This window comes from Muntiacus reevesi, chromosome 4 (genome assembly GCF_963930625.1).
Source record: "Muntiacus reevesi chromosome 4, mMunRee1.1, whole genome shotgun sequence".
NCBI classification, from domain to species: domain Eukaryota; kingdom Metazoa; phylum Chordata; class Mammalia; order Artiodactyla; family Cervidae; genus Muntiacus; species Muntiacus reevesi.
The window spans coordinates 126,850,669-126,864,979 of NC_089252.1; the positions used below are offsets into that span (position 1 = coordinate 126,850,669).

The 14,311-nt window shown below is 39.1% G+C and overlaps 1 protein-coding gene across 1 annotated transcript in view; it reads right to left on the reverse strand.

Annotated features, from left to right (window-relative positions):
• PAWR (pro-apoptotic WT1 regulator) overlaps window positions 1-14,311 on the reverse strand; it is a 113,484-nt gene that overhangs the window by 25,981 nt on the left and 73,192 nt on the right. The window contains exon 2 of the mRNA XM_065934146.1: window positions 9,958-10,089. Within this exon, the coding sequence (XP_065790218.1) occupies window positions 9,958-10,089 (132 nt within the window). The remainder of the gene's footprint in view (window positions 1-9,957; window positions 10,090-14,311) is intronic.

The window sequence follows — 14,311 nt, forward strand, 5'->3', positions numbered from 1 at the left end:
ATAAGTTAATATTAAGCATTGGGGTGAGAAAACTATTGTTGTTGTCGCTATTTAGTCGCTAAGTCATGTCTGACTCTTTCACAACCCCATGTACCGCAGCCCACCAGGCTCCTCTGTCCATGGGATTTCCCAGCCAAGCATACTAGAGTGGGTTGCCATTTCCTTCTCCAAGGAATCGTCCCCACCCAGGGGTCAAACCTGCATCCCCTGCTTAGCAGGTGGATTCTTTACCACTGAGCCACCAGGGAAATGGGAAAACTATGTTGCCTTGCAACCAACAGGGCAGTCATTTCTCTGTTTTGCCTTCTGCAGTTTCATTTCAATAACATAGTCAAAATTAGGGCTCCCCTGGTGGCTGAGATGGTAAAGTAAAGAGTCTGCCTGCAATGCAGGAGACCCAGGTTTAATCCCTGGGTCAGGAACATCCCCTGGAGAAGGAAATGGCAAGCCACTCCAGTATTCTTGCCTGGAAAATCCCACTGATGGAGGAGCCTGGCGGACTACAGTGCATGGCGTAGCAAAGAGTTGGACACGACTGGGCAACTAACACAGTCAAAATTAAATGATAAGTCTTAATTAACAGATTACAAATCAACTATACTATAATTTTTTTTTTTTAAAATAAGTAAGTCTTTGACTCTGCAACCCAATGGACTGCAGCCAGCCAGATTCCTCTGTCCATGGAATTTTCCAGGCAAGAATACTGGAGTGGGTAGGCATTCCCTTCTCCAGGGGATCTTCCAGACACTGGGATCAAACCCAGATCTCCTGCATTGCAGGCAGGTTCTTCACCATGCGAGCCACGAGGGAAGCCCCTCAGATGTTCAGGTTCCAGCCTAAAACAGCAAATACTACATGGCACAGTAAAGAATGTGTCAGTGTGGGAAAACAAGACAGAAAACCACACAGTTACAAGTAAGATTCAGATTCAAGCTCCAACCAGACAGGCCGCCCAGCAGCTGTGAGACTGTGGGTAAGTTATTTAACCTCCATCAGTCTCAGTTTCTTCATCTCTAAAATAGGAATAATAACAATGTCTACTTTACCAGCTTGTTGTAGGGATCAAATGATGGAAGTGATAAAAACAATTAGCAAAACTCCTTTACAACAGGTTTATAATTTAAAATTGACAGTGAAGGTTTTTTTAAAAAACCTAGAATGTGGAAAAATCTTTACTGAATTTTATGAGCAGAACTTTAATAAATGTGACTTAATTTCTCCAAATCAATAAATTCCCATTACAGCAGCCTACAAGGAAATGGGATCCCGCTCCAGTACTCTTGCCTGGAAAATTCCACGGACAGAGGAGCCTAGTGGGCTCCAGTCCATGGAGTCACAAAGAGTTGGATATGACTTGAGCACACACAGCACACACCACAACAGCCTACATCACTTATTTAAATATGACTTTATCGCATTTTTAAGTAATGCAATAAAGGGGTAAGCAGGGGTCTCTCACCTTTGATTTCCTTTTCCCTAAAAACCTCAGTATAAACAGTATGCAATAAATACATATTGACAACCTATATAACTTTCCTGGTAATCTGCAGTTACAGAAAAAGCATCACCTTGGAATTAAAAAGTTGTCAAAAGTAATCAGGTGATACGATACACGAAGTGCCCATGTGTAGGCACTTGTGGGCCTGGTCCTTTAATAGGATCACTCCTGGAGAAGTCTTGGTCCGAGAGCTGGTTCAAAGACATTTTACCCTCTTCTGGGCACCAACTGATCTCACAGCAGGGATAGTAACAAAAGCCTAGCAAGTCAACTTTAAACAGTTTCTTATCTACCTGTCATTAAACTACAAGAGACCCTAAAGATAAGACGGATGCATCTTTGTACTCTAACACCAAACATGTAAAACAGAGCTCCTATTTATAAAAATATGATATCTCTAAGTGTAACAGTCCCTTACAATTTTGAGGACGAAAATGCTTGATGCTTCTACATATTAATACACAATTCTGTACAAATATAACTATAAGCCTCTATATTTCAGGACCACAAAGACTTCTGAGCAAACAATGATAACTTAACAATTACTATAACTGTTAAATAGTTGGCAATTTTAGTCTAAACATGGGGGCAGGGGAGAAGAAAACATTTTCAGTATCACTGAAACTGCTTATAAAAAATACAAATGTTAAGACTACACTGGTCTTTAAAGTTTCAAAGACGATGCAATTAGACCTTCAATAACTCCAAAGTCTATTATACTACTGATTTAAAATATACTTTTCCTGAAATAATCTTCCTTGCAATGGGATGGTTTATATTACAAAAGGAAAGGAGAAAGATCTATGTAGAGCTTAGAAAATGTTGGCAAAGCAAATTGGTTTATGTAAGTTTAAATTAAACATTCTGCTTCATTCAAGCTTACAATGCTCAGTAAGGAAATCCCACTAACACTGTCTTCACAGCTGCAATGGGAGACCACAGCTTGTAAAGTATAAACAAATATAAAAGCAAATGTGAAATAAGATCAGACAAATACAGGCGCAGTAGAATATAGTAAAATAACACTCAAGTTATTCAAATTTATTTGAGCCTTCAGTAAAACTATGGTATACCACGTTAACTGACTTTCAGGACTAAATTATAATACCTATACTGGTACACACAATGTACTGATACTAAAGATGCAAAGTTGAAGATGAATGAAGAATGGAGTATCTGTAAGGTATAACTGATAAAATAAGTTAAAAGTGAAAATAAGAAAACCAAACAGAATGCACACACAGCAGGGGAACGTGGCCTGGCATGAGAGATCAGAGCCTGAGCAGAATGACAGAGGCAGGCCACGCGGGAGAGAGCAGTCGGGCTCTCAGGCCTGAGTGGAAGTCAGAAAGGAGCCCCAGGAAGGGACGCTGAGAGCCCCGAACAGCGGGAGGGTGTGGCAGTCATCCAGGGAGCAGGGTGGCCCAAAGTGGGGGTTTCGCCCAGACGGGTAAAGAAGGTATTCCCTGGAAGAGGCGGCCTGGCATGGAGAATCCCCAGGCTTGTAGGGTGTGGAGAGGCTCTCTGCAGGGATGTGCTATAGCCCAAATAAACAGGATGAAGAGAGTATCCACAGAGTGGTAGCCTGGCGTGGGTGTGTCAAAACCCAATCAGGTTGATAAGGCGTCCCCAGGGAGGAGTAATCCAGCATGAGGGCTCAGTCTGTGCAGGGCAAAGAAAGACCCGAGGGAAGAGCAGCCTGTCATGGGCCGGCAGCAGCTACGTGGGTGAGCAGGGGACCCACAGCGGGAGTGACCTGCTATGAGGAGTCAGAACTCAAGCAGGGTAAAGAGGATACTCTGCAGCCTCACAAGGGAACGGCCAAGCCTGAAGAAAGTGAAGTGTGTTCACGCACAAGGTAAAGCCGGTGTGTGACGTCAGAACCCACTTGCGGTGAGGAGGGTATCAGTGTGCAGGAGTGACAATGGGAGAGAGGTTACACACGTGGGAATTGAATAAATAAGAAAACATTAAGAATAATGTGAAACAGGTTACCCAATGTCAGAAAAAGGGGTTACAAATACTAAACTGAGCCTTGCGATATTAGATTATAATTGGCCATACTGGTATAAATTAGTTTCAATATCTACATAGATGTAGCTAGCTAGATAGGTAAGTAAGCAGCAAACAGATATGTATACGTATGTATGTGCATATAGACACACAATGTAGGTCTGTACATAGAGAGGCACTAGGAACGGTGACACCTCAACAACATGAACACAAATACAGCTCAGATCTTGGCTTCGTAATATCATTTTCAATAAAAGGAATGAGGGCTCCTTAGAGACACAGCTGCTTTCAAGGCTGGAGTAAGAAAGTTCCAGATGAGTCTGCAATACATTATTATGCCAGAAAAGAAAGAAGTATTCCAAGAAAGACGGAGATCCACCAAACGATACAAAAGGTTAAAGGGGCTCCCACTGGCCAAATCTGGGATAATGTGAATATCAAAATGAACAGTGATGGTGTGGTAGAGCAAACTCAGGGAGACAGTGAGACAGGGAAGCCTGGCATGCTGCAGTTGATGGGGCTGCAAGGTGTCAGATATGACTTAGCAACTGAACAACAAGGTAAAATAATAATGATCCTCAAAGATGTTCACATCTTAATCTCTAAAACCTTCGAACATGTTAGGTTACATAGCAAAGGGAAATTAAATTTGCTAATCAATGACCTTAAATAGGGAGATTATACTGGGTTATCTAATGGGCCCACTGTAATCACAATAGTCACTAAAAGTGGAAGAAAGAGGCAGAAAGTCAGAGGGAGATAGAGCAATGCAGACAAGTCACAATTTTGACTTTGAAGAAGGAAGAGGGACAAGGAATTCAGGTAGCTACTACGAGCTGGAAGAGGCAAGGAAATGGATTCTCTCCTACAGCATCCAAAAAGGAATGCAGTCCTGATTTTACCCTTTGATTTCGGTCCACAATTTTACTGGTCCAATGAGACTGCCAACTTAAAAACACTGTAAATTGATAAATTTGTGTTGTTTTAAGATTCCAAATTTGTGGCAATCAAACCAATACAGAGTATAACAAGGTAAAACCCATCAGATAAAATGGGCAGTAATGAGTTGATACAGATATATATAGATGACAGACAAATGGGTACAGACAAGAGAGAGGTTGATGGAGACAAAGATATCTACCATGGTTCAGTGGTTCAGAGAACTTATCCACAAAACACTTATTAAGCAGCAGCAGGGAAGCCTGGCAAACACTACCTTAATCACATGACCAAAGTGATCAGCAGCAGCACTGGAACAAATTAAAATCATGTGTCACCTGACAGGCTACACATTGAGAAGAACACAGCATCAATTCTGTGCTATTCCTGAAGACACACAGCATGAATCTAATCAGAAGTAAATATTAGATAACCCAAACTGAAGGTCATATGACAAAAATAAATGACCCATAACCTTAAAAACATCATGAGAAACGCTGGATTGGAAGAAGCACAAGCTGGAATCAAGATTGCTTGGAGAAATATCAATAACCTCAGATAGGCAGTTGACACCACCCTTATGGCAGAAAGTGAAGAGGAACTAAAGTTGGCTTAAAGCTCAACATTCAGAAAACTAAGATTATGACATCTGGTCACATCACTTCATGGGAAATAGATGGGGAAACAGTGTCAGACTTTATTTTTGGGGGCTCCCAAATCACTGCAGATGGTGATTGCAGTCATGAAATTAAAAGACGCTTACTCCTTGGAAGGAAAGTTATGACCAACCTAGATAGCATATTAAAAAGCAGAGACATTACTTTGCCAACAAAAGTCCATCTAGTCAAGGCTATGGTTTTTCCAGTGGTCATGTATGGATGTGAGAGTTGGACTGTGAAGAAAGCTGAGCGCCGAAAAATTGATGCTTTTGAACTGTGTGGTGTTGGAGAAGACTCTTGAGAGTCCCTTGGACTGCAAGGAGCTCCAACCAGTCCATCCTAAAGGAGATCAGTCCTGGGTGTTCATTGGAAGGACTGATGCTGAAGCTGAAACTCCAAAAGTTTGGCCACCTGATGTGAAGAGTTGACTCACTGGAAAAGACCCTGATGCTGGGAGGGATTGGGGGCAGGAGGAGAAGGGGACGACAGAGGATGAGATGGCTGGATGGCATCACCGACTCCATGCACATGAGCTTGAGTAAACTCCGGGAGTTGATGATGGACAGGGAAGCCTGGCGTGCGGCGATTCATGGGGTTGCAAAGAGTTGGACATGACTGAGCAACTGAACTGAACTGAACCTTAAAAGGTGCTAAGATTAAGAAAGCTAAGGAAAGACTGTATCAAACTAAAGGAAACTAAGGAGATACAGCAACTAAACAGAATATGTGATTCTGAACTAGACCCTTTTGCTAAAATTTAGGATATGATTGGGACAACTGGTGAAATTTGATGGTATCTGAATAAACTAGATGGTAAAAAAACGTGTCAATGTCAATTTTAATTTTCTATTTTGAAGAACTATGCTGCAGTTACGCAGGAGATCTTCTTTGTAGAAAACACACAGGGAGGTACTGGGGGTAATAAGGCATCAAGTTAGCAACTTACTCTCAAACATTTTAAGGGGGAAAAAAATTCTCTACACAGTACTTGTAACTTTTCAGTTAGGCTGAGAATGTTTTAAAGGGAAATCAATAAATGAATCAAAGAAAGAAGTAAAATAAAATTCATAAATGCCCTCTCACAAAATGCTCTTGATTATATAAAGTTTTCTTCATAAGTAATTTAGGCAATATGTTGAGAAATTTTTAGTCTTAAACATGCATTTTATGGGGAATTCCCTGGTGGTCCCTTGTGGCTCAGCTGGTAAAGAAGCCACCTGCAATGCAAGAGACCTGGGTTTGACCCCTGGGTTGGGAAGATCCCCTGGAGAAGGGAAAGGCTACCCACTCCAGTGTTCTGGCCTGGAGAATCTCACGGACTATAGTCCATGGTGTTGCAGAGTTAGACACGACTGAGCAACTTCCATTTTCACTGGTGGTTCAGCAATTAGGATTTTGTACTTCCACTGCAGGAAGAACCTGTTCGATCCCTGGTGGGGAACTAAGATCCTGCAAGTCATGAGGGATAGCTAACAAATAATTTTTAATTATTACGACCTTTGACCCAATAAGTTTATCTCTGGTAATCTGGCCAAAGAAATTAATTCAAAACAAGTTTAACTTATATAGATGTTAATTTCAGTAGTACTCATAATAGTAAAAATGTTTAACCACTGAGGAATCCTATTAATGGGAAATTTGTGTCAACCATTACTCACATTAAAAAAGAAAATTCTATGCCAGTGAAAATAATATATAAAGAGATTTGAACAACATGAAAAAAATGTTCATGCTCTAACACTTACAAAGAGAATTTTGGCAATATCATCAAAATTACAAACATGTATTCCTTTTCACTCAGAAATTCCAGTGCTAGGGGGTTTTATCCTACTGATTTATACACACATATAAAAAGACTGTAAGTTTCTTATATATTGAAAGGTTTTTTACCACTACATTGTTTGTAGCATCAAAAACTTGCATGTTTCAACTAAATGTCCATCAAGTCAGAAAAATTACATCTATAAAACAATATTCTGTGGTTTCAAAAAAGACAATAAGGAAGTTCTTTATGTACTATCGCGGAAGCCTCTCTACAATATTAAATGAAAAGAACAAGCTGCAAGAGTGTGCCTAAAATTAGGAATATATAAAATATACACACACACAGAGAAACGTAAACTTGTTTCTGGACTACCTCGAGAAGAATGTACAAGAAAAGAAAGCACTAGCTGCCTCCAAAGAAGGTAACCACGTAGCTGAGAGAGACTTCTTACTATTTTATTCCTTTCTATGCTTTTTGCAATTTTTAGCATGTGACATTATGTTTCCTTCTAAATTAATTAAGCCTAATGTTGAAAATTTAATAAAGAGTTTACAAAAATACATAAAGAAAGGCACTTTCCTGTCTTTCACATTTTCTTTTTTCCACATTTTCCATTGATCCTGTATTATTTAGAGATTTAATATATTACTTTAAAAACTGACAGGATTAGGCATGACTACCTAGGGGAAAATGTGGTTAAAATGTGTAACATCAAAGGTAAAAATGAAAGAAAAAATTTTAAAGGCTCACATTTTATTACTACTACTCCATATTATTTGAAAAAAGTCAAACAGAAACTTAAAATACTCTAACCTTTCATAAAGCATACTGTTACCCCAAATCCATGTTCCCATTTCATTCTTCATTTCAAACAACTTGTTTCACTGAATGGCTAAGATTCACATGCCCTGTGTGCTCAAGTTGTGTCGGACTCAGCCCGCCAGGCTCTTCTGCCCATGGGGTTTCCCAGGTAAGAACACTAGAATGTGTTGCCATTTCCTCCTCCAGGGGATCTTCCTGACCCAGGGATGGAAGCTGTGTCTCTTGTGTCTCCTGCACTGTAGGTGGATTCTTTACCACTGTGCTACCACATAGATAAGGCTAAGAAACAAAGTCTTTCTCTCTGATCTGTTCAAAAAAAGAAAGCCTTAAAACAACCAATGAAGACTTCCTTGGTGGTCCAGTGGTTAAGAATCTGCCTGCCAATACAGGGGACATGGGTTCAATCCCTGGTCCAGGACGATTCCACATGCTGCAGGACAACCCAGTCCATTCACAACTACTGACCTGAGCGCCCTGGGCCAGTGCTCTACATCAAGAGAAGTCTCCACAGCGAGAAGCCCGAGCACCGCAGCTCAAGAGGAGCCTCCACCTGCCCCCACTAGAGAAGCCTCAGACAGCAATGCAGACCCAGAGCAGCCATAAATACATAATACATTTTTTTTGATTGCCAATATTTTCTGTTTATTGTTTTTGAAATTGGAATTATAAATAAAATCTATCCTATCTTAGAGTAACAAAATATATGAGTTTAGGTAGTAACTCAGAGAGAGGCCAACTACGTAGACAGAAGAGTTCTTGTTCCCATTCCAACTTCAATGTGGCAATCTGCAATCCATGGGTGACTCTGCTACTCTTTCATCCTAAGCACACAGCCTGAAAAACAGATACTTAAAACCAAGATCACCAGTGAGTCACATCCCAACTGCTAATGAAATAAATAAAAATGAGAGAAATGAAGGGGAGATCTAGGAAGAGACTAGTAAAGCTATAGGAAAGAAGTTAAACTGCAAGAGACCAAATCAGTTGACACTTCTCCATATCTGGGTTTAAACCTGGGAATAAGCTAAACACTAAGCTCCCCAGCTCTAAAAGGGTAAGGACTTCATTCAACACAAATAAATCAGCACTCTTTCCAAAAGTTGCTGCCTAATGTTAAGTGACATGACCAAGAACTGAAACCAGGTCTAGATTCTTAATCAAAATGCTATATTGTCTCTATCCTAACAAATTAAGCCTATTTCTTCACCTGGAATATGTAGAGGTTTCATTTCAACTTTGTTGTGATACACAAAGGATATAAAGATAGTTTAATGTAATAGGGTACTACTTCTCCTAGTAGTAGCAACTGTGATACGGTGGAAGAGACAAACCTGTGTTACTCGACCATTCACCACCTCAATATCTGCCTCAAAGAGAAGAGGAAAGAGAAATTTTGCATTCATATCCAAACCACTTCAAAATATGTTGCCTCTTTCAGCTAAATGCCTTCTATTATAACTCTGCAAGTTAATAGACAAGCTTATATTTCATCTTTTTTCATCAGTAAAACAGGGAGATGTATGTACTGCTTGGAAACCCCTTTTAAAGTGGTATCATAATAAAATGGATTAAAAATATCAAATGCTGAAAAGATAACACGGTAGTTTAACATATCAAAATATAGTCAAATTAATTTAAGATTAAATATATACAGATCATTCCCAAATGACAGTTTGTATGGAATGATTCTGCAGAGCAATCTGCTTTAAACTGAGGCACTCCAATGCCAATATCTTCCAATTCTCTGTGCCACAAGAAGCCAAGATAACCGCTAATTTGAAACTGACCTAAATTTTCTTTTGAAAAGTATTTTATAATTACACAGAAACACTGATGTATCTGGCAATTCACAATACTACATATTGTGTTTTATTATGTTTAAACATTTCACTTAGTAGAAACTTGTTATTCAACTCTACTTGCTATGTAATTCTAAAGTAAATATCAGCTGAGAACAGAACTGTCTAAACCTTACTTCTTTAAGAGCAAAAAAGCTAATTACTTTTCCTGGTTATTTTCACAATGAATACTGTTTAAACCTGCTTGGTTAATCAGTAAATATTCATTGATCAGGATTTAAGGACCAAATACTGCTTACATCAAAAGGTATTTACACATAAGGAAAATACATAGTTAAATTCATTTAAAGTACTTCAGTGGAGCTGATGCAATTAAAATAAAATTGGAAAAATTACTGACAGTAACTTAAAAAAACTATTGTTAAAATAGCTAGTGACGTTCTAAAATTTCTAAATACTCACTTGTAGCAGGTAAGCACTTCCTGGGTCTAACAAGCTCACAGCCTCGTTCTGTACTGTGTTCTGCTGTGTGATCGCATCTTCTCGTTTCCGCTCTTTCTGCCCAGCTTCGTCATCTTCATACTCATCTAAGCACTGAAAGAAAGAAGAGCTTTCATTTTATTTCTATATAATATTAATAAAATGTTTTAATAGTACGTGGAGATAAATTTGATAGCGAGTAAAATATGGAGCATTCAGAAACTACACAATATCAATGTATGACAAAACCCACTGAAATGTTGTGAAGTAATTAGCCTCCAACTAGTAAAAAAAAAAAAAAAAGTGTTCCTTTCAACAACAGGTGCATTTAATTCCTATAAGCTAAATTATCTGCTTAAAACCCAACCCTCCACATTCACACCCCTGTCAACATCTTTTCTCGAGGCTCTGACTACTAGTAACAGGGTTTGCTTAAAGCTAGGGTTCATTTTCTCTCTATCACTCTATCTTCAAGTAAATGGACTGTGTACCTTAAAGCACTTTTTGGAGGGTAATAAAAGATACCACACAGACAGAGAATGCAGAATCTAATGGAAGATGTGTACGCATGTGTGTGTATGTGCACGGATAACTCAATGATAGTGGCCCTTTTTCTACCTTAGTAGTACCTATGAGTATTTTCACTTCAAGAGTAAGTCTTCAACAAAAGACTCTGTAGAACCTGTAACTTAAAAAATGAGTTTAATTTCGAATTGCAAATACAGGAAAAAGAATTTCAGATGATGGGAAGCATATACAGAAAAGCCTGCATGAAAAAGCACTGTTTAAAAAATTGAATCAACACCTGCATTATCTACCTCCAGGCTTTGTCCATGGCAGGGAAAAACCCACAAACAAAAAACAAAACCCTATCCATTACACCCAATATGAAACGGTGGTCATCTAATCCATGTAACTGAACACATTCTTAACCAATACAGTGCCTTTGTGTGTTCTGTAAGAGACAAAAAAATAAATAATCTCTCTGCAGGCACTCTGAGATACACCTATGGCAGGAAGGCAGGAAAGACAACAGGATTCACATATTGTACACAGAGAAGAGAAAGACGGAAGCTGCTGTGCAAACCCAGGATCACTGGCGCTTACGGCACAGGAGGACACGGAAAGTCAGCAGCACGTTCAGACACAGGGACCACGTGGGGGATGTGGAAGAAGCATCTGTCTGAGACTCGGTCTTAAATCAAGATGTAATGGAGAGAAAGCTGGGGGACGGAACGGAAGGGATAAATTAAAGAAACAAGTAGGCTGAGACTCCGGAAAACGTTCAGGGTCCCTCCTGTAATGCAACTAACTGTGTACAGGAGTCGCCTGGCCCTCATCTCCTCACCCTGGGGAAACTAGGGCTTAGGTAACTAGTACAAGAAATGTGATAAGATTGTGGCTGCCGCTATTGCTATAACAAACTACTCTTGACTCTGACCCAGGAGACTAGTGTCTTCTACCAGGATCCATGAACCCAGAGGAAGCAAACTAACTCGTTAGCCTGTGAGAGGCTAAGATCTCAGATCCTTTAAAGTTCTTGACAGGGGTGAGTAATGGAAAGGCATATGCTCTGTTCACAAAGAAATACAGATAATAAATAGCCTTAGAAGTCTGTACTTTTGATTACATAACATGGAAAGATGTTCTACTGATACAATTCCCTGGAATATAAATAAAACATGATCAAGACTGATTTGGGGCAGGAACTTGTACCAGCAATTCAGAGTTCTGACTAATAGGGACAGGGACCAAAAGTGGAAAGACTAGTTAAACAACATAGTAGGCAATGTGGTCCTATGAAAAATGATACATTCGGGAATTCCCTGTGGATCCAGTGGTTAAGACAGTGCTTTCACTTCTGGGGCCCACATTCAATCCCTGGTTGGGGAACTAAGATCCCACAAGCCATGCAGCAGGGGCAAAAAAAAAAAAAAAGATAAATCTGAGGTAGGAAACAGACTCAATAAAAGAAATCTAGTAAAGGGTACCAAAGTTTAAGAAATTAGTACTGATGAGAAGAAGAAAAACCTCTCTTAGGACTTTTAAAAAGACTTTTTCAAACCAACAGATAAATGTTTTAGGCCAAAATAACAACAAAATTTAAAAGCAAAGCCATACTTAAAAGACACTGATGTCCACTATCAACACAGATGTTAACATCACTCTGGAAGTGCTATCTGATAAAACTAGGGAAGAAGAATAAGAGATTTCAGCATTAGAAACAAATTTTCATCATTTCAAGTGTATGAAAACTTATGATAAAGATGCTAGAAAAGAGAAAGGAGTACAGAAATTCCTCGATAAATAGTACAAAGGGGTCAACAGAGGCTTCCCAGGGGGCGCTAGTGGTAAAGAACCCCCCTGCCAATGCAGGCGATGCAAGAATACCAGGTTCAATCCCCGGGTCAGGAAGATCCCTGGAGAAGGAAATGGCAACCCACTCCAGTATTCTTGCCTGGAAAATTCCACGGATAGAAGAGTCTGGTAGGTTACAGTTTATGGGTTCGCAAAGAGTCAGACACAACTAAGCAACTAACACTTTCACTTCACAAAGAAAGAAATGTTAGTGGAGGTTTTAAAATGCCTTTTATGTTAGATTTAAAAATTGTAAGAATTTGGATTTTGGAATCCAAGAGACAAAAGATTCAAATTCCAGGTTGGTCACTTAAAATAGTAATAGCATCTACTAATAACTGAGTATCATCTAGGCGTGTAGACCACTGTTAAGCACTGGCAGCTAGTATTTCAAACACAGGTAATTTTCACCAAAATCACAGAAGGTGTGTGCTACTTTATATAAGAAGAATGTGAGGATTAGAATTAAGTAAGAAGCTGAAGGACACAAAGTTGTTAAGGGGTGCAGTCAGAACTCCAACCCAAGCAGCTTAAACCACAAACTCAATTTTCCAACTACCACGTATAACCTATTTATCAGACATGAAATCCATTCAGTGCACCATAACCCAGAGTTCAAACGAAGAAAAAGAACAGAAGGTATCAGTGAGCGCTTTTCAGTGGAACTTTGGTTTCATATTGTTTGTGAGGGTCTTAGGTCAATTTACAGAACAGAGTTACTGGAAGTTACAGGACAAATGGAGTAGTTAGAGCTAACCATTGCTGTAGCTGGAAAACAGTTATATATTCATCTACTCTGTAGTTCTGCATATGTTAACATTTCTTCCTTTGTTTTTCCATTTTAAAGGGACTTCTAGGAATTCTATCAGGTCTCATTTCCATGTTTACTTCAGTCACTGACAGCAGACCAAACTTCCCCAGGTCTCATCCAACACTAGCACAGACTCTTCTTTTCATACTGCCTGGTACATTCCTTAATCTGGCCCAATCCTTTGTCCCTCCTCTCCCTTCTAAATCATTCCTTAGTGTCCTCTGGAATTCCTGCTGATTAACATTTTGCTTTCCTCAGCTACAGAATGAAATATAGTTGGCTCCTTGAAAAAGACCTTTCTCCAGTAAGTTTCACTCACCTTGAACCTATTTGTTTTTGAAGTTCTTTCATACCTCTGGGCCTGGTGAAAGGATTCCCTATTCTTTGACTGTTTCTCTGGCCAATGATTCTTTTTTTTTTTTTTTTATTATAAATAATTTTATGCTAGTAAATTTAAAAAGTTTAGATGAAAAGGACAACTTCTTAGGGGGAAAACTACCAAAATAATCAACAGAAAATCTGAGAAGGTTAAAAATTAAAAATCAAAGGAGTAATTAAAAATCTTTCTACAAAGAAAATTACCAGCCCAGATGGCTTCTCGGCCAGATTCTCACAGAAATTTAATGGAACAATTCAGTCCTACTTAAACTTTTTCAGAATAGAAAATGAGGGTCAGCTCATTTTATAAGGCTAGTATGAGATAACCGCTGATTTCAAATCCTGACAAGGACAATATAGGCCACCTCACTGATACAAAACTATTAACAGAATATCAAACTGAATCCAGAAATACATAAAAAGAGTAATACTGTAAAACCAAATTAGGTTTACCTCACAAATCAGGTTAGGTTTAAGATTTTAAATAATATGTAATTCAATATATTAACATAGTGAAGGAGAAAAGTCATACAGTAATGAAAAGCTGCAACAACAACAAAAAAAAAGCATTAAATTCAAACAAACAGAACAAAACACAAAATTCTTAGTAAACCGGTACAGAAGGGAACTTCTTTAAACATGATGAAGGGTTTCACAGAAACAAAACGAAACGAACTTGAGCAAACAGGCCTGGAGGGAAATGCTGAAAGCTTCCTCTTGGAGACCGGGAACCAGAAGGGCAGGAGCTCTGGGGTGGCGGCAGCGCTGTGCGTCTTGACCTGAGCAATA